Consider the following 27,091-nt stretch of genomic DNA (forward strand, 5'->3'; position numbering starts at 1 on the left):
TTTGCCGGAGGCCTAGATTGGTTCCGCCAAGGTTCCGCCTCGTGGCGGCGGTGTTTCGTCCCGAAAGCTTCCTTCTGAGTTTTTTTTGGGGTGAAAGACTTCATATAACAGAATATGGGCACCGGAGGCCTGCCAGGGGGCCCACAAGACAGGGGGCGTGCCCAGGGGGTAGAGCGCGCCCCCACCCTCGTGGCCAGGGTGTGGGCCCCCTCTGGTTAATTCTTTCGCCAGTATTTTTTTATATATTCCAAAACGTGCCTCCGTGAAGTTTTTGGACTTTTGGAGTTGTGCAGAATAGGTCTCTAATATTTGTTCCTTTTCCAGCCCAGAATTCCAGCTGCTGGCATTCTCCCTCTTCATGTAAACCTTGTAAAATAAGAGAGAATAGGCACAAGTATTGTGACATAATGTGTAATAACAGCCCATAATGCAATAAATATCGATATAAAAGCATGATGCAAAATGGACGTATCATATGTCGTGCTCATTTGTAACTCAGTTCCCCATATCCTGAACAATACTTTCCAAAATGAACTAGTGAAGATCTTATCTCCGTCAGATACAATCGCCAGTGGTAATCCATGTAGTTTCACAATGTTATTGAGGAACACCTTTGCCACAGAAGCTGCTGTGAATGGATGTTTCAATGGTAGAAAGTGACTGACCTTTGTGAAACGATCAACTACTACCAAGATTGCTGAATATCCCTCTGACTTGGGCAACCCTCAATGAAATCCATACTGATGGCCTGCCAAGGGCTGCCAGGAATGGGCAACGGTTGTAACAGTCCTGGTGGTTTGCACAACTCATGTTTTGCTTGCTGATAGATGCCACATTGCTTGACAAAGTTTTCTGCATCTGTCTTCATTCCCTTCCAACTAAATAGTTGTTTAACTCTGTGGTATGTTGGCAGAATACATGAATGCCCTCCCACTGGAGTAGAGTGAAATGCCTGAATCAGCTTTGTTTTTAGACCAACATTTGCTCCTACCCATATCTTGCTGTCTTGTTTCAACAGTCCTTCCTGTAGTTGAAAACCAGGGCAAGATTTGGAGTCTACAGCCAACTTTTGTAACACGGAAAGGGCCTCTGGGTCCACATAATAAGAGTTGAGAATCTCCTGTATCCACACTGGCTTGCTGGTAGAAACACTTTGCACAGAGAACAAATGAGCTACTCTGGAAAGGGCAGCTGCAGCAGTGTTTTCAACACCTTTTCTGTATTGAGTAGAAAACTGGAGTCCTACAAGCTTTGTCATTGCTTTCCTTTGCAAATCAGATGTGAGGTTTTGATCTCCCAAGTGACAGAGACTTTGATGGTCTGTTTTGATCACAAATGGTGCTCTGCTCAAATAAGATCTCCACCTGTCAATGACCAACATTATTGCCAGAAACTCCTTCTCATATATGGATTTCTTCTGATTTTGCACACCCAGGGCCTTGCTGTAGTATGCAACAGGGTGTCCTTCTTGTGAAAGGACAGTTCCCACCCCAGTGTTGCAGGCATCAGTCTCTACAGTGAAGGTCTTGTCAAAGTTGGGCAGAGCTAACACAGGAGTATTAATCATGGCCTGTTTGAGCAGTTCAAAAGCTTGTTGTGCTGACTTAGACCATGTAAATGCTTGTTTCTTTAAGAGAGCAGTCAATGGTTTTGCCAATAAACCATAGTTCTTCACAAATTTCCTGTAATATCCAGTTAGACCTAGGAAACCCCTCAATTCTGTTACAGATGTAGGCACTGGCCATTGGAGCATAGCTTCAATCTTAGCGGGACCAGTAGACACACCTTTGTCAGAAATTATGTGCCCCAAATACTCCAAGACTGCTAAGCAAAAGTACATTTAATTTCTTTTACAAACAGTTGATTTTCCTTGAGTATATCAAATACTGACTGCAGATGCTCTATATGTTCCTCCAAAGTTCCACTGAACACAAGTATATCATCCATAAACACTAGTACATATTTTCTGTTGGCCCCTGCAAAAGCAAAATTCATAACACACTGAAAAGTGCCTGGAGCAGTAGCTAGTCCAAATGGCATAACTCTGAATTGGAACTGCCCATGATGAGTTTTGAATGCTGTTTTAAATTCATCTTCCTCTTTCATCTTTATCTGATGATAACCAGCTCTTAGATCCATTTTAGAGAACCACTTTGCTCCTCCTAATTCATCCAAGATCTCATCTATCACTGGCATAGGAAATTTGTTTTTGACAGTAATTGCATTCAGTCTCCTATAATCTACACAAAACCTCCAGGTACCATATTTCTTTTTAACCAGCAACACTGGTGCAACAAAGGGACTTATGCTGGGTGTAATTAGGCCAGCATCCAGCATCTCCTTCACTTGTTTCTCAATTTCATCCGTTTGTAAAGGAGAATATCTGTATGGTCTACAGTTGACAGGAGCAGCATCTGGTGCTAAGTTTATTGTGTGGTCAAAAGCTCTATGTGGAGGAAGAGTGTGTGGTTCTTGGAACACTTGCTTGTTTCTGTCCAACACTTGTTTCACTTCATGAGGAATTTCTGTGACAGGAGCCATTATTATGCGGTTTAATAGAGCAGTAGCCCACACATCATTTCCTTTCTCCCACTTAAGTAGTTGTTCAGCAAATATCTCTTCAAGATTCTCTTGTTGAACAGGCAGCACACCTTGTAATCTGACATCTTTGCCCTGGTACTGAAATTGGATCCATTTGTCAGCCCAGTGACACTGCATTACGCCCCATTGCTCGAGCCAATCCATCCCCAAAATAATGTCATGGCCTCCTAGGGGCAGAACCTGCATAGAATTATTGAAACTGTGCCCTTGTAATCCACCATGTCAGTTGAGGAACTCTCTCAGTGCATGAAATCAAACTGCCATTAGCCACTTTCACTTGTAAGGGGGGCACCAGGGGCTCAGCAGCGACAGAGATTTTATCATGGAAAGCTTTGTCCACAAAAGTGGGTGTGCTGCCTGAGTCCACCAATATCAAAACCACTTTGTTCTGTACTAGAGCTCTCAATTGAATGGTCTTAGGTTTTGGCGCACCAGACAGAGCATTTACTGAGATAGTAGCACATTCCTCTTGTCCTCCTCCCACTAATGCATCCAACACTGCATCTGAAATGATTTCCTGTGTAGTTAGTACCTCGGCTGCTTTTAAATGTGCCACCCCTGCTGCAGGTTGATTACAAACATGACCAGGCACAAATTTATCTCCACACTTATAGCAAAGCCCATTTGCTCTACGATACTCCTTCAGCTGCTTTGCCTTCCACAATTCACCAGCTGCTAAACGAGAACGACTGTCTGTATTGTTATGTGAAGCTTTCTGGAAACTGGGTTTGTGTGTTTTCTGTTGGAGCAGTAATCCCTCTTGAACTGATGCATAAAGAGCCGCCAATTGTACAGTGCCCGAAATCTGAAACTCCACAGCTGATCGGAGCTCCTCCTTGAGACCCAGTACAAATCTAGTAACCAGAAAAGTGTCACTGATTGTGGGCTCATACAGCTTAATAGTGTAGACCAGCTGCAGAAACTGTTTCTTATACTCTTCTACAGTGTTTGCTTGTTTCAGCAGCATCAGCTCCTTCATCTTCTGCCTGTACACATCAACATCAAATTCTAGCAGAATCGTCTGACAAAACTGCTCCCATGTGTGAAATTCCCCAGACTGTTTGAACGCATGATACCAACAGGTGGCATTATCTGATAGATACAGAGATGCGGATGTGACCTTGAAACTGTCAGGAATATGATAGAGCCTGAAAAATGCCTCGCACTTGTCCAACCATATCCGCACATCTGTGCCATCAAACTTAGGGAAATCCATTTTCGGCATCCATTGGCGTTTGCCCATGCTCTCATCTACCACAAGAATAATAGGAGGTTGCTGGCCATGTTGTACCTCAGGTACCTGGATAGGAGGTGAAGGAGGACGCCCTACAAATCGTGGCCCCACGCCGAGGATGTCGTCTGAGATCTCTGAAGCAGCCGGCGATGAAACCTCCGGTACTCCTTGTTGCTTGTGCATCTGTGCCGCATGAGCCTGACTCTGCTGCACCTATACCAGCATGTTGCAAGAGAGGTCCACCTTGACCTGTACCTGATCGAGCCACGCGCCCTGATCAGTCAACTTGGCGTCGAGGGCTTCAAGTTGTGCGCTGCCGTCGATGATGAGCAGCTTGCGTTGCGCGGCGCGGATCTCCGCGAACTCCTTTAGCATCCTTTCCTGGAACGCCTCCATCTCGTCCGCGAGGAAGTGCGACTGTGGATTCGGCTTGAATGTCGTCGTGGTCACCGATTTCCCCGAATCAACCCACGTTAGGTCAGGGATTACACAGATCGAACCCTAGGGTGATCCGCTACCGTCGTCTCGGATTTGCTGGGTACGAATCAGGAAAAAAAATTCAGGCAAAACGCGGCGGAGAGGAGCGGCGGCTCTGATACCAACTGTCACACCCCATGGGGGTTTAGGGTTTGGTCGGCGGTGAGCCGGAGTAGAGGTAGGAGACAGAGGGGAATCAGAGTTGAGGGAGAGAGCGAGAGAGATAGCGTGGGGAGGGGATAAGATAGAATGAGAGGCTAGAATGATCTCTATTTCAAATTGCATACCGTGCAACGCTCTACTCCCTCGCTTATATATCGCGAGCTACAACCCAACACCCGGCCCAACGGCCCACACACCACACAACCCAACAGCCCACTTGGCCTCTTCAAACTCTTCGCCTTTACCACTGCGATTGCCTGTGTAGTCATCTCATCAGCACTTACAAGGAGGCCCCTGGAGGTGGCGGTGGCGTTAGTACCAAATGGGTCCTGAAGACGTTTTTCAAGACGGCGAAGAAAATTTGTTCGGAGCTCGAGAAGCACAAGAAAAAGGAGAAGGAGGAGAAGAAGAAGAAGAAGAAGAAGGAGAAGCAGAAAAGCTCAACCACGACCATCTACAGAACTGCTATCCACGCTATGCTTGAAGATGCTTCTACATCAGGTTGGACGCACCATATCTTATTTTTGGTTTGAAATGATACCATGTGCTGAGAATTGCACTGATTAATATACTGCAAATGATTGGTGCATTCTGTCAACATGCAAGACCATCCTTGGTGCATTACCTGCAACTAAGTAGTTAAGTTGTACATTAAGTCATGGAAATTGTTGTTAGTGTGTTGAATTACCCTACTTACATATTTCATGTAAATATATTCATGAGAAGTTGATTTGTAACTTGCTAATATTATGATAGCAGATGCTTTGAATGGTTCCATGGTCTTTGGAATTATTCTCCATTTACATGGATGTGTTGCACGGTCTGCTTACTTCTGATCTGGAAATTTCTTTGCTCTCATTTTGGCCTTTTAGGGAATACAACATACTCGTGGTACTAGCTTTCTCTTTTATGGGTTACTAGCTAGACACGTACTTATGTTGTCTATAGTTCAGTTTATATAACATGCCAAGAGCTGTTCTACATTATTATGTATTACTCATTTATTTTGTTGTCAACAATTCCATTGCACTGAATTTAGGAGTCGCCTTCTGACTCCCTCTGATCTAGAAATTTGTTCTTTTTTAGTTATGGTTATGGATAAAGTAAGATAGTTTGTTTAGTGTGTTCCGACAACTTTTTCTTATGACTGTAATGTAGTTTCTGTTTACATTCACATAGTGTCAATGTGCATTTAATCACTTGATGTTCCTGTTGGATGGGTGATAGATCAGTTTGTTCACTAGGTTAGCTATACCAGCCGACGGATTTGATAAGGAAGTTGTAGTTACTTATTTTTTTATGCTTTAGCACTGTTGACTCTATAGGGTGCTAAGGGCTCAGTTAGTTTCTGTTTGGTAGCATTAAGAATCTATCTGAAATTTTTGTACAGCAAGGCGCTTTGGCACCGTTGCATGTGCTTGGTACAAAGTACTGCTTCACTGCTTTTATTATTGACTCAGTTGATTGATTTATCAACTAAATTTTGGTCTCGTTGTTTGACTACCATGCGTTTTCTGATGATGCATTTGCTTCTTGTTTGATTAGGATGCATTTGCACTTTTGTTGCATGACGGTTGTGGTGAGCTTATGGTACAACGATTTGTGTACCAGTACCTTTCTTAGCGGAGTGTCAGTAAGTTGTATCGTGGATGCTTGATTTTCCTTGCATGAGTTTGCTGCGGTCCTGCGGCAATGTCGCCTTATGTATCTTCTTCCTAGCTTCGTACTCTAGGTTTTTTTGAATTGTTTGGATTGCTTACCACATGTGTCACGTGGTAGCTTCGTATTATAGTATGTGCTGCTTGGTGTACCATTTCATTACCATATAAGAGATAATATAGTATACTTCTAATTTTATCAGGAAAACCAAGTCTAGCCCTGTTTTGCTGCAATTAGTGTGGGCACTCCTATTTCTGCCGTATGCATCCCAGTTATCATTGTTCTCCACTTTTTAACCAAAGGCAACAACCGGTCATTGGCGTCGTGCGCTATTGCAACCAAGAGTGTGGCCTTCAGTGCTCGGGAGTGGACTGAGCTCAAAGGAAAATCGCGGCAGATTCTCCGACAATGCGCGGATCGGAAGCAGTGTTGGGAGAGGATGAAGAGGTGTGCGGCGGGGCTGCTCGGCGGGCTTCTGGATGGGATCGTCTCCAGTTCAGCGAGGGAGGATTCTGCCCACATCCTCTATGGTAACTTGGTAAGGAGCCCAAGTTGTTGGGGGCTTTTAGGGGAAGAGAATAGTAAAGATATGGTGGGGGATCCGATTTTGTTTTCTACTGTTTGTGAAAGAAATTCTCATGAATTGGGGGTCAGGGAGAGTGATTCTCGGATTGCTGTTGAGGGGAGAAATAGAGATCGGGGGATTGATGGGTTGTCTGTAGTGTGTAGTGAAAGAAATCGGATAGAACTAGTATATGTGTAAGTGGAAAGGGCATTCGATTGTGAGACGATTTCGAAAATTCTGCTCTTACGGAAAAGGCATTTGATGGGCGTGGTTAAGGGGCTGGAGAGTTATAATTAAATTTAGAGAGCCACAACTCTCGAACATCGTCAGGAATATCACCGATCTTGTCTTGATTGCCTTTAGTCTTTGCCAGCGCCGCAAGACCATGGGCCAGTCCATTGCCTCCACGTCTGACGGCGACAAAGTTAGCCGATTTGAAGCCGTGCTGGCAGTCTAATATCATGAATCAGCGGGTACCACTCCGAGACCACCGGCTTACTGGAGGTTAGGCCACTAACAACAACAGCGCAGTCCAGTTCCACTAGGATCTCTCCATAGTACAGTTTTAACAGAGCTGACATCTCAACATACACTACCATAGCTTCACCTTCCTCTACAATTTGACGGCTAACCGAGACAACAACCCTGCCCATCCAATCCCTGGCCACTGCGCCCACCGTGCTTCTCCTTGAATCCTATCGGAAAGAGGCGACAATGTTCAATTTAATCACACCCCTGGTGTCGTGGAATCGTCACGGCAGATGTCCTAGTGAGGACTTAGTCATGAGGCCAACGCATCTATGTGGTAGCTTGAGAGGGGTTGATCGGAATCGAGAGACGCAACGCAAGACAAGGGTTTAGACAACTTCGGGCCCTGGGAAACATCATCCGGTAACAACCCTACATGCTGTTTGTGGCTAGGTCTCATTATGCTCATGAGGGAGTCGTCGTATCTCCGGCTCTCCTAGTTGTGTCTAGACTTAACGATTATTCAACCTGTCCCTCTTGGGGTGCCCTGCCCCTCCTTATATAAGTTGAAGGGGTGGGTTACATCTAGAGTCCAACTCAAATTAAGACTTAAACTATTCTGACTTCTCATAACAGGCTTCTCTCCATGGGCTTCTTAACATCTTGGGCTTCTTACAATCCGGCTTACGATGGCTTACGATCTGGCTTACTATCTGACTTACCATCTGGCTTACCGTCTGGCTTAACATCTGCCGGCTTACCATCTGGCTTAACATCTGCCGGCTTAACATCTTAAACATCTGTCGGCTTAACCATCTTAAACATCTGTCACCTTAACCATCTTAAACATCTGCCGGCTTACCAATGAAATACCAAGTCCCAGCCGGGTCATATCTCTGGCCGGGTCATACCGCGGGGTATATCCCCGACATTAGCCCCCAGTTTAATTTGGATTTATCCATGTTAAACTGATCCTGTAAACAAAACACAAGAACAATTTTAACAGGTTATGCTCCGGGTTAAATATTCTTGTAAGCCAGCACCTGAACATCCTTAAGTCCCTGTCATTTCGTTCTTCTAGGAAATCCAGGTCAATAAGCCTTCATGATCAATCTGCTGACATTGGTTTCTCCCAGAGAAAAATTGTGAAGAATAATTCATTTGACTCAGCTCCCAATGCTTAAAAATATTAGTCTTGAAATACTCATCTAACCTTCAACCGGCTTAAAGATGAAAAAACTTGTCGGGATATAAATAGATGATGCCGAGTCATAATTGTTGCCAACGTCGGGTCAAAACTGAGAATTTTGAAAATTTCTCTCCCTCATATCCATATTACCTGTAGCCCCCCAAGTCTTGAGCAGAACAAAGTGATGACTTAAGACTTGCTTCAACATAAATATTACCACTTTGAAGAAATCCATGTTGTTCATCTCAATCATTAGTCAGAACTGAGAATTCCACATATGTAGCCCCCAAGTGCCGGGTTGTCATGCTTGCAGCAACCCGGGACTTTGAAATTGCGTTATGCTCACAAAAACTTCAACCAGTGTAGCCCCCAAGGGTCGGGTCATTATGAAGTAATGAGAAGAGACTTTGTAAATATGATCATATAGACTTGAACAGCAACGTGTAGCCCCCAAGGGCCGGCTCATTATGATGTGATGAGTCGGGTCTTCAATGAAGGTGAGCAAAAATGACTTTGCACTAGCCCCCAAGTGCCATGGTGCATGCTAGCAGTGACATGGGACTTGCACATTTGATGTAATTAACTTGAATAATGTAGCCCCCAAGTGCTGGGTCGTAAGCCTACAGCGACCCGAGATTATTCCTTCCACTGTAGAATAATTTATATCCATTGATAAAATAATAGCCATTGCGCTGAAGCGACTTTGAAAACCTCAATCATAATATTGGTTATTGATAACCATAATAAGAATCCAGCCATGTTGGCTATTAAAGATTTGAATAATATAACCTGGTTTGAAAACCGGTTCCTGCAATATAAACCAGTATATCTATGCATATATGATGTATGCTAAGATGATGTAATGGTGATGCAATGTATGATGCAATATATGATGATGTATGTGTATGATGACAGAAAACTTTAATGAAACTAGCCCGAGCCACTGGATTGTTCGTGCGTTCCGTGAGCCTGACTCACAGTGTGCCCAATCGATATTTGAACCCTAGATAAAGTCTGGTCTTGCTCAAAGACTTATCAGGAGTACGCGGGGCCAAAGTAACAGCATACATCACGGGCCGATTTATCCAAGTTTCAAGGAAGGCGGCTTATGAAGCCTGAGTCTATCCTGACTATCTGTAAGCCGTACTCTCACATGACAAACCGCCGTTTGAACCTTAATGAGCTCAGATCTTTGTCGAATACGCCGTAAAGACTGATCGTTAAGAGTTCGGCGGGTCAATCGGGATTACCCAATGGAGTTAAAGCAGCTGGCTACAGGTTGGATGACCCGGAAAGGTTATGCTCTCTTTGGTCGAATACGCCTATGTTTGAATAAACCTGGTCAAGAGGGTAGTAACGCTATGTTCTCTTTGGTCGAATACGCCTATGTTTGAACAGGAAGCCCCCAAGTGACATATTGACGAGTGTGGCATTGAGCCGATCAAGAGGGTAGTAATGCTATGATTCAAATACGATCAGGAAGCCCCCAAGTGACCATAATTGTGGCATTGCGCCGGATCAAAAGGGTAGTAACGCTATGTTCTCTTTGATGAATACACCTATGTTTGAACATGAAGCCCCCAAGTGATATACTAACAAGTTGTGCTCATCGGGTACCTATGTTTGAGCTGTGCTGTGCATCAAACTCTCTTTGGTCCCTGTAACTCGGGCATCAAGCCTCCAAGTGATTTGTAATAAGGCGTGTAAGCCGGATCAGATACCCATGTTTGAACCGTGCATCATAGCAGCAAATTCACTTTAGCAACCTTTAATTTTTTTTCTAAGAACTCAAACTTGCGAGAGATGGATTCTTTTGAACCGGATTTGAGAGCTTCAGAGCTTTGTGGGAGACAGATTTCCCTTGAGCCGGATTGTGAACTGGATATTGAGAGCTTCAGCGCTTTGTAGGAGACAGATTTCTCTTGAACCGGAATCTTCATTCTGAGCCGGAAACTTTCTGACGGCCTTTAAATTTTCATCGATCCAGCAGTAATCTCCGGGGCCGGGTTATTTTTCCCTTCAATGACCTAGGGTTCTTGAAATCACTGAGACCGGCCAATTCTGCCGAGTCATGTCATTGTAGCCCCCGAGTCTTAAGACTACTCGAGGAGTTGGCTTGAGACTCTTCATACTTAGCCGACATATGAACCGGCATATAGTTAAACAGCGGTTTGCTAAAATATGTTGAATCACGATGGGTTATAAATGACCCTGTCCATTGAATCATCCGGTGGAGGCTGATAATATATCATGATCTGTTCCAGAGTTGTTGGAATAAACTAGTCTGCAGGGTGGCGGCTTGCACACGTCCACTGGACAGCTTGCGTTAGTGGGTGTGACCCTGATGTGCTGATATAGATTGGTCCGCAAGAATGGCAACTTGGGCACTTCTATTGAGAAGCAGGGCAAGGACAATCATCCGCGATATAACGCCACGTTAAAATAAATATTTGTCCTGCATATAAAAATATACAAACCAAAGTAATTGTTCTTTGACAAAAACAATATGTGCCAATAAAATAGACTTAGATGGACATCACCTGATTTGTCCGTACAAAAGATGATCTGTATATATAGCGTCCGTGAATAATCAGTTGGGGGTAGTCCTGGCCATCTCAGGCCCGGCCCTGTCGGCCCACCCAGGCCCGGCCCTAAAATCCAGGGCCTAGGCCCGATGGGCTTGCCCGTGGGCCGGGCTTGGGCCTGCGTTTTGAGCCCACCAGCTGGGCCTGGACGGGCTTGGGCTTGGCATATTGACATTTTAGGGAAGAGGCCCGGCCCATGGCCCTAAGGGCTTTCAGGGCTTTTTACCAGATGGGCCGGGCTTGGGCTTGAAAAGTAGGCCCGATGGTAGGGCCTGGGCCTCAGTTTTTTACCGTTGGCTTTTTTAGGCCCGGCCCAAGCCCGGCCCGGCCCGGCCCATGGCCAGATATAGTTGGGGGTGACTAAGCACGAGGTCTCAGCACTGGCGGCGGAGGTAGTGGTTTGTTAACGACCACAACAGAGACAGACCTGGGCGGCTCGGAAAAGACCCTCCGGGTCATGGTTTTTTTTAAAGCAGCCATCCCTTGACTTTTAGTCCAATCTTCCTACGGACAGCCGGCCCCACATCTCCTCCTCCCCTGTCTTTAGCCGGACTTGCGAAGGCAGCAGTGGACGCGGCGAGCAACCGGCGAAGAAGGAGCGGCGAGCCAATAGAGGGTGGAGCAGGCGGGTCTGGAGGCGGGGCCGGGTCAAAGCCGTGGTCGTGCTGGTCGGAGAAGAGGTGGCCCGGAGCAGAGGCGCGACTGGCGGCATCTCAGTAGAAAGGGAGGGGCAGGACAAGGAGGTCCGCCACAGTGGAGTGGCTCGACGCGGGGAGACCCGGAGGCGCAGAGCGGCTCTCCGGTGGTGAGGTGAACCATAGCGTCAGCAGCTGCTCACAGCAGGGGCAAAGCGGCGGCTACTTAAGGCGGCACAGAGAGTCAATGTGGCAGAGCGAGGTCAGAGGTGACTCGTCGGGGCCGTGGGACGTGGCGGCTCAGTGCGGAAACAAGTCCGTGCCGGCGGTGGCCCGCGGTAGGAGCAGCGGCATGGTGCCTCGGCACGGGACGGCAGAAGGGGTCCGCGAGGCGAGGCGGCTCAAGGCGACTACGTTTTGCGGCTGAGGCGGCGCAACGCGGGCAAGGCCGGCTCACAACCGTGGAGAGAGTCCAGGGCAGCTCGGCGCCGACCCCCGGTTGAAGATTTGATGCGGAGGCAGGCCGCTGCGATTTGGAGGCAGGCGGGGGCGCATTGTGGGCACCCACGGGATGCGGAGCGGACATAGCCAGCGCCGATGGCGGCTCGGAAAAGGCCATGAAGGCGACCCGGAATAGAAGACAGCGACTGCGGCGGTGCGGTCAGAGCTGGAGCAGGTCGTAGCTGGTCCGCGGAAGCGAACAGGGTGGCGGCTCGCGGATGCTGCAGCTACTCAAAGAAACAGCGGAGGTGAGCGGTTCGTCTGGCTTGCAGATGACAGTCCGGGGCACGAGCGTGACCCGCCGGTGGGGTAAAGCGGCGGAGGCCAGCGCGCAGGGCGCGGAACCCACGGTGGTAGAGGTGAGCCGTGGTGGCGAGTTACCGAGGCCGCGGGAGCGGAGGTGTGGGCGGATTATCGTGAAGGCGACTCAGGCCGGAGCGTCGACGGCTCTGCAACGGCGGCTGTTGCGGAGGCAAACGCCGGGGTGCAGTCTGGCGAGGCGGAGGCTGGCAGCACGGCAAGTCAGCAGCGGAGTTCCCTCGCGAGGTGGACCGGCGAGGCTTGATGTGGTCAGGTTTAGAGACGCCGGACCCCTGATGATTCAACGTCCGAGGCGGGTTGGAAACCGGCCGTCAGGGTGGCTTGTAACGGTGGAGGCGGGAAGCCAGTGGAGACGAGGCGAGGCACAGCCGTGCCATGGAGGCAACCAAGGCAGGGCAAGGCACTCCAGGGCGACAGAGGGGCACCGGGCGTAGCTGCGGGGTGCAGCGCGGGAGGCGGCCGGGAGCAGCGACCCGGCCCGGGCGCGCGCTGGGAGTGTGTTGGCGGCCCGAGCTGTGAGCCAGCGGGCGTGGTTGGCGGAGTGAGGCAGGTCTACCATGGCGGGGCCGGCTCGGAGTGGCGCGACACAAGAAACGACGCTGCAGAAGCGGCGCGGGACGAACCCGGCGCGGGAAGATGACTTGAGGCAAGGGGGCTCAAGGCCGGCCATGGCAAAGGCGACGACGAGGTTGGGCGGTTGAGGCGGCGCCGTGGTAGAGGCGGGTCGAGGCCGAAACGGAGAGTGGCGGCGGCTCAGGGTATGGCCGTCGGCCACAGTAGTGGAGGCAGGTCAGCAAGGCTCGAAGGCCATGCATGCCGTGATGGCTCCGGAACGAGGCGGCCGTCGACTCGGAGTTGAAACCGAGGCGAAGACCAGCGGATGTGGAGGCGGCCGGGTGGTGCGGCCATGACCGCAGCGGTGGCGGCGGCTCGACGACAGAACGACGAGACGGAGGGCGGCTCGTTCCTGGCTGCCGGGTCTGCAGACAAAGAGGCCCGGAACGGCTGCGCCCATGCACTGACAAGGCGGAGCAGAGGTGAGCCGGCAGCAGCAGTTGACACTGGCAAGGTGCAGCGGCAGGCCGGTGGATGCAACAGTGAGCCCGCGGGATTAGACTGTGGGGATAGCGCCTGCGGCCACTCAGCGGCCAGGGCAGCTCACCGGAGATGCAAAGCGAGGTCGGACCGGCGGGTCGCGGATCAGAGGTCGGCTTTTCACGGCGCGAGGCAGCAGCGGCTCGGCCGGCTTAACAGTGGCGGAGCCAAAACAGTGGAGGCGGCTCATCAGCAGCGTGGTGGACGTAAACCACGGTGGCGACTCGGCGAAGGAGAATCCGGGTCATGGCCGGTGGAGTCTTGTCCGGCTCCGGCGTCGGAGGCAGCCAGCCGGGGCAAGGCTAGCTCGACGCGGCCCCGGGTGCGTGTCCTCGTCCCAGTTCGTGTCAGGGTCGTAGTAGTTGAAACAGAGGCGATGGCGACTCTCAAGCAGCGGCGGATCGGAAGCTGATGCGGAGCGAGGCCCAATCCAGATTGGAAACAAAGGGAGGCCAGGCGTCTCTCGGCGCAGCGGCGACTTGGAAGCAGAGTCAAAGTAAAATCCATCCGGGTCGTGGTCGGCTCAATCTTTGGCTTTGAACGTGAGCTAGCACGCTTGGTAGACTCACGTGAGGAAATTTTTGTTGCATACATCACGTCCTTGTCCTTCCCATCTAAGTTAGGCCTGATGCGTCTGTTCAAAGACAAGACCGCAGGCAAGGCACTGCTGAGCGAGGAAAACCTGGGCCGCGCAGTTACTTTCAAGTATAGCCGTCTGAAACTGATTCATTCGTCTCTGGTAAAATGAGCTGATTTATCCATCTCAAACGTGACCTCCTAACAAAATTTGCCATTTGGAGCCCTTCATTCCTAGGCATCCGACCAGGAGTCTGATCCTTTTAATCTCTTCAGCATCAAAAGGATAGAAAATCTAGTCGATGAGGTCTACACTCCATTCTTTCGTCTCTGGTAAAATGAGCTGATTTACCCATCTCAAACGTGACCACCTAATAAAATTTGCCGTTCCGAGCCCTTCATTCCTGGGTATCCATTGATCCCGCCGAATTTGATTAGTTTGATTCTTTGTTCATTCTCCACACGCCAAATTATACCCTTCTTAAGCAACCGAGGCCACTCTCTATGCCTCTTCATACCGGTGATGCGTCCGAGGAAAAAACCGTGTCAAGGATGTTTCCTCTTGGATAGTATTTGGACTTAAAACTCTAGCACAGAGGCTTTCCGGCATTTGCATAGCCTCCATCTCTATCTGGCCAGCAAAGCTTGATTAAAAAGATGCATATCCTGAAATCCAATACCACCCACTCGCTTAGGTTTTGTCATTCTATCCCACGACATCCAATGAACCTTCCGATGTCCTTCCTCGTCTCCCCCCAAAAGTCACGGACTATGCGCTCATGTTTCTCACATAAACCTTTTGACAATAAGAAGATGCCCATAGTGTAAGTCGCGAGAGCTTGGACTAGCAATTTAACATGTACTTCTTTGGCGGCAAAGGACATGTAGCGTTCAGACCAGTCATTGCATCACTTCTCGAACTTGGTTCCTAGTGCACACCCCATGGCGAGCGAGCAGGATGGTTGCTATGGAGGAATCGGGGCAGAGCTAGCTAAGTCTACAGGGCTGCAGTTGCCGGCGACAGACATGGGGGGTAGCCTCTGGCCCCCACAAAGCAAGGGGAGGACCACGCCGAGGTGCCCCTGAAGGTGATGGCTCGTCTCTGGTCATTGACATGGAGGTCGTGAGAAGAGAGATAAGTGGCTTCCTGGTGGTGGGGCGTTTTCTATCGCCCTTCGCGGATCATCGTCGACGAACTTCGTGGGACTTCGGCATGGAGGCTGAAGGAACGATCACCATTCAAGAGGTGGCCAGCAGGACGGGAGGTTCATTCTCAACTTCTCCGCCGAAGAAGACCGGCTTTCGTTTTGAAGGCTCAGCCGTGGCACTATAAGCGCGACGGAATCATCCTCGCCAAGTTTGACGGAAGGGAAACCCGGTGGATGTTGACCTTGGCGTAATGGCAATCTGGGGTTTGTGACCTCCTGTTCGAGCTAAAAACTGAGAGTATGTGATGGACTTTGGGGAACCAAATTGGTGATGTGATTGCGTTTCCCATGGAAATCATATGATTGTAAAGAAGTTTTTGCATCCGCAGGTGGAAATTCTGCTACATGAGCCTCTTAAGACTGCGGTAGAATTCAATATGATGTCTGGTATGAGAAACTACCTTTGTATTGTGAGTGTTGCGAGATTGTAGGTCACACTTCAGAGCGCCTCTCTAGCATACCCAAAGATAAAAGAGTAGCTTCTTTTCCAAAAAACCTTAGTGTAGAAGCCTACTGGAAAGGAGTAGGATCTAGCAAAAGAGCTCTCTTGTTCACCGGTTCCAGCAACAATAACAGCTCGAGGGCTATAGAGGGAAGTGTGGTCAAGGTGACCAAAGCCGCGAGTGAGCTCATAGTGGCGGACAAGGGCGTTACGGCTCCCACGATGACGGTCGCTCTGACAATTGAGGGACCAAGCTAGGACGTTCTGGACGTGGGCCCCGTTTGTCATAGGCCAGAGGGCCTTAGCGGGCACCGGGCGATGCGGTTACGGGCGCGGGGCATGCTGGCGCCCGACCCGGGCGGGGGCCGAGCGGGCGCTGCAGGGCGCCGGTGTGGGGCAGCGGCACCAAGAGAGGGGCGGCGCCGGCGCGGCCTGGCGCGGCGGAGCCGAGGCGGGGAGGTGGGGCGAGTTAGGCGGCGCGGGCGGACGACACGGGCAGGGGCGGGGCGCAACGGCGGCGGCGGCAACAGCGCGTGGGCTGGGCGCGGGGAGCAGCGGAGGGCGGCGGCCCGAGGTAGCGGCAGAGAACTGCGTGAGCGGGCGGCGCGGCCGCGGGAAGGTGAGCACGACGGGGGTGACGGGGACGGCGTGGTGACCGCGGGCGTGGCCGGACCCGGTCGGGGGCACGGTGGCCGCGGTCAGCGCGAGCGCGCGCGCGGTGGCGCGGTCGCCGGGGGCGGGCGCGTGCGGTGGGTGGCTCGGCGTGGTGAGCGGGAGAGACGATGCGTGGCAGACGACGTGGTCGGCGTGTAGCGACAGGCGGCGCGAGCGCGCAAGCGAGAGAGGGGGGGCGGGCTCACGGTGATTCATAGGGCAACGACAGTGGGGCGCGAGGTGGAGACGGGGACGAGGTCGGCGACGTCGGGGAGGCGTTGGTGCAGTAACAGGGCGATCCGGCGAGGTGGTCCCGGGCGGCGGGCGATGAGAGGGGGCGATGGGATCGCGCGCCTCCCAATCTAGATCCAGACGAGGGACGAGTAGGGGTAAGTGGGGGTTAGGGTTTCGGTACCCTGGGGAGTGGGGGGATAAGGGAGTGGGGGGCGCGGGGTGGGCTGGCCCATTCGGGCGGCTGGGGTCCGCGTGGATGGCCAGCTGGGCCAAAAGGCCCAGCGTGGGGGGGGCTTTTATTCTGTTTTTGTTTTTTTAGTTTGTCTTTTTCTTTTAATTATTTCTTTTACTTTTTTATTTCATTCCAACGTATTTAGGCATTTTCTAAAAATGAGTATTCTACATTATAGTTACCTAGGCATTTAACTGCACACTCCGAACATTTTTATTTCAACGTTTGAAAACTTCTGTTGTTTGCCATAATCTTGAATTTGAATTCTGAACCGGTTTTGAAATAATGAGAGTATATCAACGGTTACGGAGGTGTCGTGGCATCATTAGCGGAGTTTCACTGTAGCCTAATTATCCGGGCGTTACAAATCTCATCCACTACAAGAAATCTCGTCCCGAGATTTAAGAGGGGAGTAAGGGGGAAAGTTCTGGTTACGATATTCTAACGGATCTTCTCGAAGAAGTTAATCCCTTTCGTTGATGTCTACAATTCTTTATTCCAATGCATCATGATGAAGTTGTCTTCCTTCGGGAACTCCATCGTACTTACGAAAGAATAAAGGGGGTATTCCGGGAGAACGAACCTCTGCAAGGTTGATTATCTGGTAGCTAACATCAGGGAAGGTGGCGGAAGTAACTCTCGAACTGAAACTTAAGAAAATATCGAGAGCAAAGTAAGAAGGTACCATGAGAAGTTTCGAGCGGGTAGGCAATCGTTCGATTCCTGAAACAAAGTGTAAAAGGGGCCCAGAGCAATGGGAATAAGTTTTGTGTCTGATACCAGAATTGATGATATCTCGGAAGGTGGCTCGTGAATTACATATGAGGCCACGCGCGAGGAATAAGTTTGGAAACAGGAGGGTATACAGGAGAGCCAGGTTTCGATCCTGTGGAACTGTGGGTTATGGGCCCACCATGTGGGTTAAAAGCAGGAAGGCGCTAACATTTGCACGGTCAAGATAGCAAGGTATGTCAAAGGATAGCCTGTCAGTTTTGTTGACAACAACGTTGGTACCTAGCGCGAGGGACGAAGAGAACCATTTTCCTGCTTGTTGAACGAGGCGGACCAATAGGCAAAGTTCTCATCCATCGGTGGTTACCGGAATGTCATCAACAATAGTAACATGGCCTTACTGATAGAGTTGTACAACCGAGGTGTTTACATAAGCAGTGAAATATTACTTCTTAGATCATATAGATCACTAGAAAGGTCAAACAAACCAATGGAAAGGAAAATGTGATCATCGGGTTAAACAGAACAATGGAAAGGAAAAATGTGTTTAAACACAAATATCAGGGGTATATCCTTCCCAAAGTCAAGTAGAGGATGATATCCAAGACAGGATATAAAGTAGAAAACCCTTTAGATAAGGGGAGAGAAACTTTATGACATTACCCATACAACGGTATTTGGATAATTGATAAAGAAAATTTAGCATTGTGCTTCAAATGTTCTTATTGAAAATCGGAGTACCATAGACATGCTTCGAGATAGCACTGACATGGTCTTCAAGCGAAGGTCAGACCTTGGATACACAAAGGATCCATCGGGATCAACTTATAGAATAAGTCTTACAATTTTCCTCATGGAAGAATGGATAACCTTGCCAAAGGAAAACTATAACATTAGGGCCTCGGGCCAGGTGTGCTTGACACGACATCACCTTACTGGGTCACATGAAGACCAATGTGATAGCTCTTGGAAATATGTTCAACCATCATATCTGACCGAGATTCAAATCTGAGTGGTGTTAGGATAACTCAGACTCAGGATGCCTGAGAAGAAAGGTGCAACACAAATTGTCGAGATGACATTGTAAGACTCTCGAGAATTGAACTATGGAAACGAGTCCCAAAAGAAGAGTTCATCATTAAACCAAGGAGTGGATGAGGAGATGGCTGATGGACTCAGCGACAATTCATCAAGATTTCCAAAAGGATGGATTTCCAAAATTATGTGAACAAGGAGATAACATTTGTCAGGTCAAATGATATAATGATGTATGCTCGAAGAAAACATACACAATTAAACATTGGTTGAAAAGTGCACCCAAAAATCTAGACTAGGTAGCACGATCAATGTTTGAATGATGATTCAATAAGCAATAGACTTAGAATGAAGCTATCGACCATTAACGTAAAAGCAATAGGGTTGCTAGAAATTTTGAATTTTACACAAAACAGACCAGTTGTCGGTATTCCGGTTAGAAACAACACGAGAAAGAATGGTGGTGGTGAGAAGTATCACTATACCAAGAATTTTGTGAAATTCTCATGACATTCTTGACATAAAAGATGATAATACTCCAATGTAAAGAACAAATGCTGGATAGCAAGGATCTCAAGGTATAACACGAAACACGAACAAGTTCGTGTTGAATGGAAGGCAATAAAGGGGTCGATGGTAAAACAAATCATCGAGGGCGAGGATGGTACTTGTCATTATGAATTTGATTGATATTCTGGAAGGAGTCAAAATGGTGATGATGATCACGACAAATTTTGTCGAAAGGATCCACGAAGAACCAATCGAACAACAACGACTGCATCAAGCAAAAGGAGTGCTGTAGCGAAAGATTATAGGAACCATGGATACGTCTCCAACTCGGAATCAAGCTTTCTTTTCGAGTTGAAACGATATGACGAGGAAGAGCGACGTACGATTAGCTCATTGTCAAAAATTATGCTCCGAGAAGAAGGATCAGGTAGCACAGTTAAGATTAGCACGATAATGATGTAGCCAATCAGGCTAGGAATGACTTGAAGGATTATTATACTCATAAGCAACGAAGATTACTTAGGGTTATCAAACCGGAGTGCAGAATCGGTTCACTTACCGGTGTTCTTGAGCGACTATCAACTCAGAACCAATGAAAAATTGGAATCAGTGAAGGATAATAGCTGATGAAGAACTCATAAGATGCAACATAGTTCTTAGATATTCTTGAGATACCAGAGGGTATACTCGAAGGTAAATCAGAATAGAAATTGAATTGGAGCGTTGACTGGCGATAGCAGATACTTTAATCTTGTCAGAATAGACGAGGCAATGGAATGGTTTCCGTTTGGACACATTGAATAAGGTTAGCATGGTCGGAACCATAACTACAAGGGGTCCAATTTACGATACCAGAAGAATTATTCAAATGATTAAATATTCTTGCAAGAAGCTTTCATGGTAAGTTCCACATCGGGTCCATGGGCATGAACACAAAGTTCAAGGTCGACTCCCACTTCTTTAATGCATAACCTTCCATTCACTTCTCGTCTTCAAAGAAGTTGTACTATTGAAATTTTATCTAGCGAAGCGTCGAAAGAGTATGACTCGCAAAAACTTTCGGGTTCATACGGTTTGGCGAAGGCATAGGTTCAACCCATCGGGGCATCTTGGGAGCATATACCATAAATTTCAAGAATAAATAACACAAGCTCGTTAGTAGAGCATGCTTGAGAAAGCAGAGGATACAATTTACCAAAGGCACTATGTATCCGAGGAAAAGCTCGCAAGCTTATTTAATATGAAGGACGTTCTCGGATAAAATCCGACAAAGGGTCTGGTGGTCCACAAGGGATCTGATGTGAGCATCAGTACTCAACCAGGGGAAGAAAGGATGCAAGGAGATCAGATTATAGAAACAAATGACTAACTCAAAGCTCAATGCAAAGGAATTATAATTTCAAATTCAAGGGATCAGAAGCACATGCTCTGATTAAGGAGGGATAAGTTGAATAGACTTAGAGGTACAATCGACGGCAATTTAATTGGTCAAGATCCAACTCATGTTTAAAATGACGTCTAATCCGGAAGGATGAATTCTAGGATTTGATTGAGGATTGCGAGCATTCGCAACATATTGAATCAAAGGACTCGAAATGATAAGTGACAGAAGATGTCAACGGGGATTACTAGAAATATGGAATTAACCATAATGCAAGCAAGCAAGAATTTCAAGAGCAATAAGCTGCTCAGGATTTTTGGAAGACCGAATGGTATTTCGAAGACTTTTGTAAAATACATGAATCATCTGGGGATGAGCGGATACTCGATAAGTGCGAGTAATTATCCGTAGGGGTATTCAGGTGGCAAAGAACTGCAAGGCAGTAGGCACAAAGTATTCTCGGAACAATAGAGAGAATTTTGGTGTATCTTTTAATAACAAGATCAACTGGGAATAAAAGTAAGAGCGACAAGTGTATGTATTTATCCATAGGGATATATCGGTGGTAGGGAATTGCAAAAGCGACGGGCACAAGGTCTCGAGAGAACATCGTAGAGTGTCTTTGGAATCTTCTGGTGAAGCAAGCGATCGTTCGGACCGAGGGACTCTCCGGGAGAAAGTATTTACGAGAACCTATAGTTAGAGTTAGCAAATCATTTAACCCAAATAGAAGAGATATCAGAGACCAAGAGTAAAGATCGTGGAATAAAAGATCCTAATACCACCCAATGGCGACGTGGGCCCGTAAGCCACACAGCCATGTTAGTAAAAAAGTTTCGCAGTGACTAGACTCGACTTCGGCCAAGGAGTTTGGAAGGGGGATTCCTACAGGCAGTCGGCTCTGTTACCAACTTGTAACGCCCCCGATTCAATCGTACACTAATCATACATGCAAACGTGTACGATCAAGATCAGGGACTCACGGGAAGATATCACAACACAACTCTAAACATTAAAATAAGTCATACAAGCATCATAATACAAGCCTGGGGCCTCGAGGGCTCGAATACAAGTGCTCGGTCAAAGACGAGTCAGCGGAAGCAACAATATCTGAGTACAGACATAAGTTAAACAAATTTGCCTTAAGAAGGCTAGCACAAACTGGGATACAGATCGAAAGAGGCACATGCCTCCTTCCTGGGATCCTCCTAAACTACTCCTGGTCGTCGTCAGCGGCCTGAACGTAGTAGTAGGCACCTCCGGTGTAGTAGGAGTCGTCGTCGACGGTGGCGTCAAGCTCCTGGGCTCCAGCATCTGGTTGCGACAACCAGGTAGAATGGAAAGGGGGAAAAGAGGGAGAAAAGCAACCGTGAGTACTCATCCAAAGTACTCGCAAGCAAGGATCTATACTACTTATGCATGGGTAACTGTGTAAAGGGGAAATATCGGTGGACTGAACTCCAGAAGGCTAGAATAAGAGGGGGATAGCTAGTCTTGTCGAAGACTACGCTTCTGGCAACCTCCATCTTGCAGCATGTAGAAGAGAGTAGATGGTAAGTTCACCAAGTAGCATCGCATAGCATAAACCTACCCGGCGATCCCCTCCTCGTTGCCCTGTTAGAGAGCGATCACCGGGTTATATCTGGCACTTGGAAGGGTGTGTTTTATTAAGTATCCGGTTCTAGTTGCCATAAGGTCAAGGTACAACTCCGGGTCGTCCTTTTACCGAGGGACACGGCTATTCGAATAGATAAACTTCCCTGCAGGGGTGCACCACATAACCCAACACGCTTGATCCCATTTGGCCGGACACACTTTTCTGGGTCATGCCCGGCCGCGGAAGATCAACACGTCGCAGCCCTACCTAGGCACAACAGAGAGGTCAGCACGCCGGTCTAAATCCTATGGCGCAGGGGTCTGGGCCCATCGCCCATTGCACACCTGCACGTTGCGTACGCGGCCGGAAGCAGACCTAGCCTCCCTTATACAAGAGTAGGCGTTCTAGTCCAATCCGGCACGCGCCGCTCAGTCGCTGACGTCACGAAGGCTTCGGCTGATACCACGACGTCGAGTGCCCATAACTGTTCCCGCGTAGTTGGTTAGTGCGTATAGGCCAGTGGCCAGACTCAGATCAAATACCAAGATCTCGTTAAGCATGTTAAGTATCCGCGAACGCCGACCAGGACCAGGCCCACCTCTCTCCTAGGTGGTCTCAACCTGCCCTGTCGCTCCGCCACAAAGTAACAGTCGGGGGCCGTCGGGAACCCAGGCCCACCTCTACCGGGATGGAGCCACCTGCCCCTTCAGCCCCCATCTCCGAACAGTATCAAAAGTAATGTAACAGTATAAAGTACATAGCATATGCCCGAGATCACCTCCCGAAGTGATCACGGCCCAGTAGTATAGCATGGCAGACGGACAAGAGTGTAGGGCCACATATGGAACACTAGCATCCTATACTAAGCAGTAGGATAGCAGGTAAGGGTAACAACTGTAGCAACAATGACAGGCTATGCAGCAGAATAGGATTAACCGAAAGCAGTAACATGCTACACTACTCTAATGCAAGCAGTATAGAGAAGAATAGGCGATATCTGGTGATCAGGGGGGGGCTTGCCTGGTTGCTCTGGCAAGAAGGGGTCGTCAACACCGTAGTCGTACTCAGTGGCATCAGCAACGGTCTCGGGGTCTACTGGAGAAGAAGAGGGGGAAGAAACAGTAAATACGGAGCAAACAAAGCATCACAAAACATAATGAGGTAATACGCGGTGCTAGGTGTGCCCTAACGCGGTTGGAGGTGATACCGGCGAAGGGGGGAAACATCCGGGAAAGTATCCCCGGTGTTTCACGTTTTTGGACAGATGAACCGGAGGGGAAAGTTGCATGTTTGCTATGCTAGGGATGTGTGGCGGACGAACAGGTTACGTTTTCGGATTTGTCTCGTCGTTCTAAGAAACTTTCATGTATAAAGTATTTTCATCTGAGCTACGGTTTATTTTATATGATTTTCTAAAGTTTTAAATCATTTTTAGAATTTATTTAATTAATTTAATTCAACATTATCCAGAACAGTGCATGCTGACGTCAGCATGACGTCAGCAGTCAAACAGGGGTGTTGACTGGTCAAACTGACGTGTGGGTCCCGTTCGTCATTGACTAGACTAACTAATCATGATTAATTAGTTTAATTAGTTGTTTAGTTTAATTAATCAAAATTAATTAATTATGTAATCAATTCATTAATAAAATAATTAAATTATTATTCATTTATTTTTTATTTATTTTTAATTTCCATTTTTTTAAACGTTCTGGACGTGGGCCCCGTTTGTCATAGGCCAGAGGGCCTTAGTGGGCACCGGGCGATGCGGTTACGGGCGCGGGGGCATGCTGGCGCCCGACCCGGGCGAGGGACGAGCGGGCGCTGCAGGGCGCCGGCGTGGGGCAGCGGCAGCAAGAGAGGGGCGGTGCCGGCACGGCCTGGCGCGGCGGAGCCGAGACGGGGAGGTGGGGCGAGTCAGGCGGCGCGGGTGGACGACACGGGCAGGGGCGGGGCGCAACGGTGGTGGCGGCAGCAGCGCGTGGGCTGGGCGCGGGGAGCAGCGGAGGGCGGCGGTCCGAGGTAGCGGCAGAGAACGGCGTGAGCGAGCGGCGCGGCCGCGGGAAGGAGAGCACGACGGGGGTGACGGGGACGGCGTGGTGACCGCTGGCGTGGCCGGACCCGGTCGGGGGCACGGTGGCCGCGGTCAGCGCGAGCGCGCGCGCGGTGGCACGGTCGCCGGGGGCGGGCGCGTGCGGTGGGTGGCGCGGCGTGGTGAGCGGGAGAGACGGGGCGCGGCAAACGACGTGGTCGGCGCGCAGCGACAGGCGGCGCGAGCGCGCAAGCGGGAGAGAGAGGGGGGCGCGGGCTCACGGTGATTCGTAGGGCAACGGCAGTGGGGCGCAAGGTGGAGACGGGGACGAGGTCGGCGACATCGGGGAGGCGTTGGTGCAGTGACGGGGCGATCCGGCGAGGTGGTCCTGGGCGGCGGGCGACGAGAGGGGGGCGATGGGATCCTCCCGATCCAGATCCAGACAAGGGACGAGTGGGGGTGAGTGGGGGATTAGGGTTTCGGTACACTGGGGAGTGGGGGGATAAGGGAGTGGGGGGCGCGGTGTGGGCCGGCCCATTCGGGCGGCTGGGGTCCGCGTGGATGGCCAGCTGGGCCAAAAGGCCCAGCGGGGGGGGGCTTTTATTCTGTTTTTGTTTTTTTAGTTTGTCTTTTTCTTTTAATTATTTCTTTTACTGTTTTATTTCATTCCAACGTATTTAGGCATTTTCTAAAAATGTGTATTCTGCATTATAGTTACCTAGGCATTTAACTGCACACTCTGAACATTTTTATTTCAACAATTGAAAACTTCTGTTGTTTCCATAATCTTGAATTTGAATTTTGAACCCGTTTTGAAATAATGAGAGTATATCAACGGTTACACAGGTGTCGTGGCATCATTAGCGGACTTTCACTGTAGCCTAATTATCCGGGCGTTACACATGCCATGTTTGCAACAATTTTATATGGTTTTGGTATGATTTTATTAGAACTAACCCAGACTAACGTTGTTTTTAGCAGAACTACTGTGGTGTCGTTTTTTGTGCATAAATAAACATTACTAGGGAAAAGCCTAGCAGCAGCGTGGGTTTTAGGCCTATCAGTAGCGCGGGACGATGCGCTACTCATAAGGCGCTACAGCTAACGTGTAGCAGTAGCGCCTGTCGTCCCACGCTACTGCTATACATGGATAGCAGTAGCGCGCTTTGGTGAAGATCGCTGTTGATAATACCTGCATCGCTTTTTACAGGCCAGCGCTACTGGTAAGTCGGCGCTACTGCTAACTTTGTTCCCCTCGCTACTACTAGTTTTATTAGTTTTTTCTGCATATTTGTTTTGTATTTAAATAGGCTTTATACAATAATCTTTAGCATATCATACACATACAAATGTAATCATAGCATATACATACAACTAGTCTCATCAAATCATGTCATCATCATAATCATCATCCAACACAAAGTGGTCTCTCGTCATCATCTCGAAAATAGCGATACAAGTCTCGATTACTTGCAACTACATCGTCATCCATCTAAACAATGATATACGCGAGAAGAGCTATCACTTTGAGTGAGAGCGAAACTATGCAGTACATGAGTTCGTATCCCTCTCTCGCATTAGCGTGAACCTAAACTAACTACTGCCTGTCGCTCGGAAACCGGAAATCGGTACACCTGGGCTGACACTCCGGCCACTCGTCGTATATATACTCCTGGCGTAGCACTTCTTCGCCATCGATGATCTATGCACCTGCATCTTCACATGAGTCGATGATATGCAACATATATAGTTGAGCAACAGAAAGAGACAGACTTGGCAAAAATAGAAGCAACATATCATAAGCATAAATAACAAAGTTGATCGTACCAAAAATGCCCTAACTAGAGTGATCGTTGCTAGTCGAGGAGGACGGTTTAATTACATCACAAATAAAGTTTCGTCGTGCATAACTCAAAGTTTCGTCATACAGAAAGTATGGACTAAACGGACACATTGTCATATATCGACAATCACTCCAACATGTCGTGCCATCCATCCAAGTCAGGGAGATAGTCCCCGAGCCTAGTGAAAGGCTTCAGGTCAAGACGCTAAGAGGCTACCCGTGTTCGGACGTCTTCCCGCGACATTTGTCCTTCTTCGTAGAACATCCCTATTTTTCTGACGACCTCCTTCATGATGATTTGGGCAAGTTCGCGCTGGATGTGATACAACTCAGCTCGAAGTCAATGATCCTCGATATCTCCTACGTTCTTTGCCCATTGCAGAATATGGGCATCGCCGGGTGTAGGTGACATGCGAAGGTTCTGGTGATCCCGTATGTACTCCAGCATGTGGTGTAGGACATATAATCCATCATTAAGAGAATCACTCTGTTGCTGGATGCAGCAGAAGTCGGTCTTATGGCCGAAGGCGAGCGTACCGCCCCTTCTCTTCTTGTCCTGGACCTCTCCTTCCCCTGCTTCGTAGTAAAACATAGCACTATGGAGAACATCCTTGATGTGGGTGTAATCCTTTTTGTTAATGTTCTTCGATGAGTCCAAGTAAAGAGCGTGGGAGTATCGAGGGTAGAGGATGATGAGGACGGCACGCCCGCCGCTGCGCAAAATAAGTACAGCTCAAATTAATTAGCCTCCACTGTGCAAATGAATGATTGAAATCGAAGGAAGGTTATCCGCGCGGATGACTTACAGGGGATGATAAGGCACGAGAATCGCCTCCTTGTCCTTATTGGCGAGCATGAAATTGACGATGTATTCCCTCGCGTATTCACGGTGCTTTGCACAGACTCCCAAGAAGCTCTCGTGCATGAAGTACGGGTCGGCGACAAAGATATGAGGTATCTGCTCAACCCCGATGATGTAGTTCATGTGCAAGGCATAAAGGCAGACAAACGTAAAATCCAGCTTCTTCACCTGAAACATGTCGAATATGTAATCGAATCGAAGGAAGAACTTATCCGCGGGGAAGAAGTCGACGTACGACAATTGCCGCTGAACGTTAACCAC

At 48.7% G+C, this 27,091-nt stretch overlaps 1 protein-coding gene across 1 annotated transcript; it reads right to left on the reverse strand.

The window, feature by feature from the left end:
* Window positions 1–1,824: 1,824 nt before the first annotated feature.
* LOC141042816 (uncharacterized) lies at window positions 1,825–4,231 on the reverse strand. Its single transcript, XM_073511712.1, has 3 exons — window positions 4,091–4,231; window positions 3,134–4,048; window positions 1,825–2,679 (listed from the first exon to the last, which is right to left on the reverse strand). Exons 1-3 carry the CDS (start codon window positions 4,229–4,231, stop codon window positions 1,825–1,827), a joined length of 1,911 nt encoding a protein of 636 aa, XP_073367813.1.
* Between the last annotated feature and the right edge of the window lie 22,860 nt (window positions 4,232–27,091).

This window comes from Aegilops tauschii, chromosome 3 (assembly GCF_002575655.3).
Source record: "Aegilops tauschii subsp. strangulata cultivar AL8/78 chromosome 3, Aet v6.0, whole genome shotgun sequence".
In the NCBI taxonomy this organism is placed as follows: Eukaryota; Viridiplantae; Streptophyta; class Magnoliopsida; order Poales; family Poaceae; genus Aegilops; species Aegilops tauschii.

What these genes read in the sequence shown, in the direction of transcription:
- LOC141042816 (XM_073511712.1), bottom strand. Translation starts at nt 4,231, where the DNA reads ATGGAGGCGTTCCAGGAAAGGATGCTAAAGGAGTTCGCGGAGATCCGC. An exon ending in AGGGCGCGTGGCTCGATCAG is followed by an intron (nt 4,049 to 4,090) that starts GTACAGGTCAAG and finishes ATGCTGGTATAG; the next exon opens with GTGCAGCAGAGTCAGGCTCA. An exon ending in CACATTTAAAAGCAGCCGAG is followed by an intron (nt 2,680 to 3,133) that starts GTACTAACTACA and finishes ATCCAATTTCAG; the next exon opens with TACCAGGGCAAAGATGTCAG.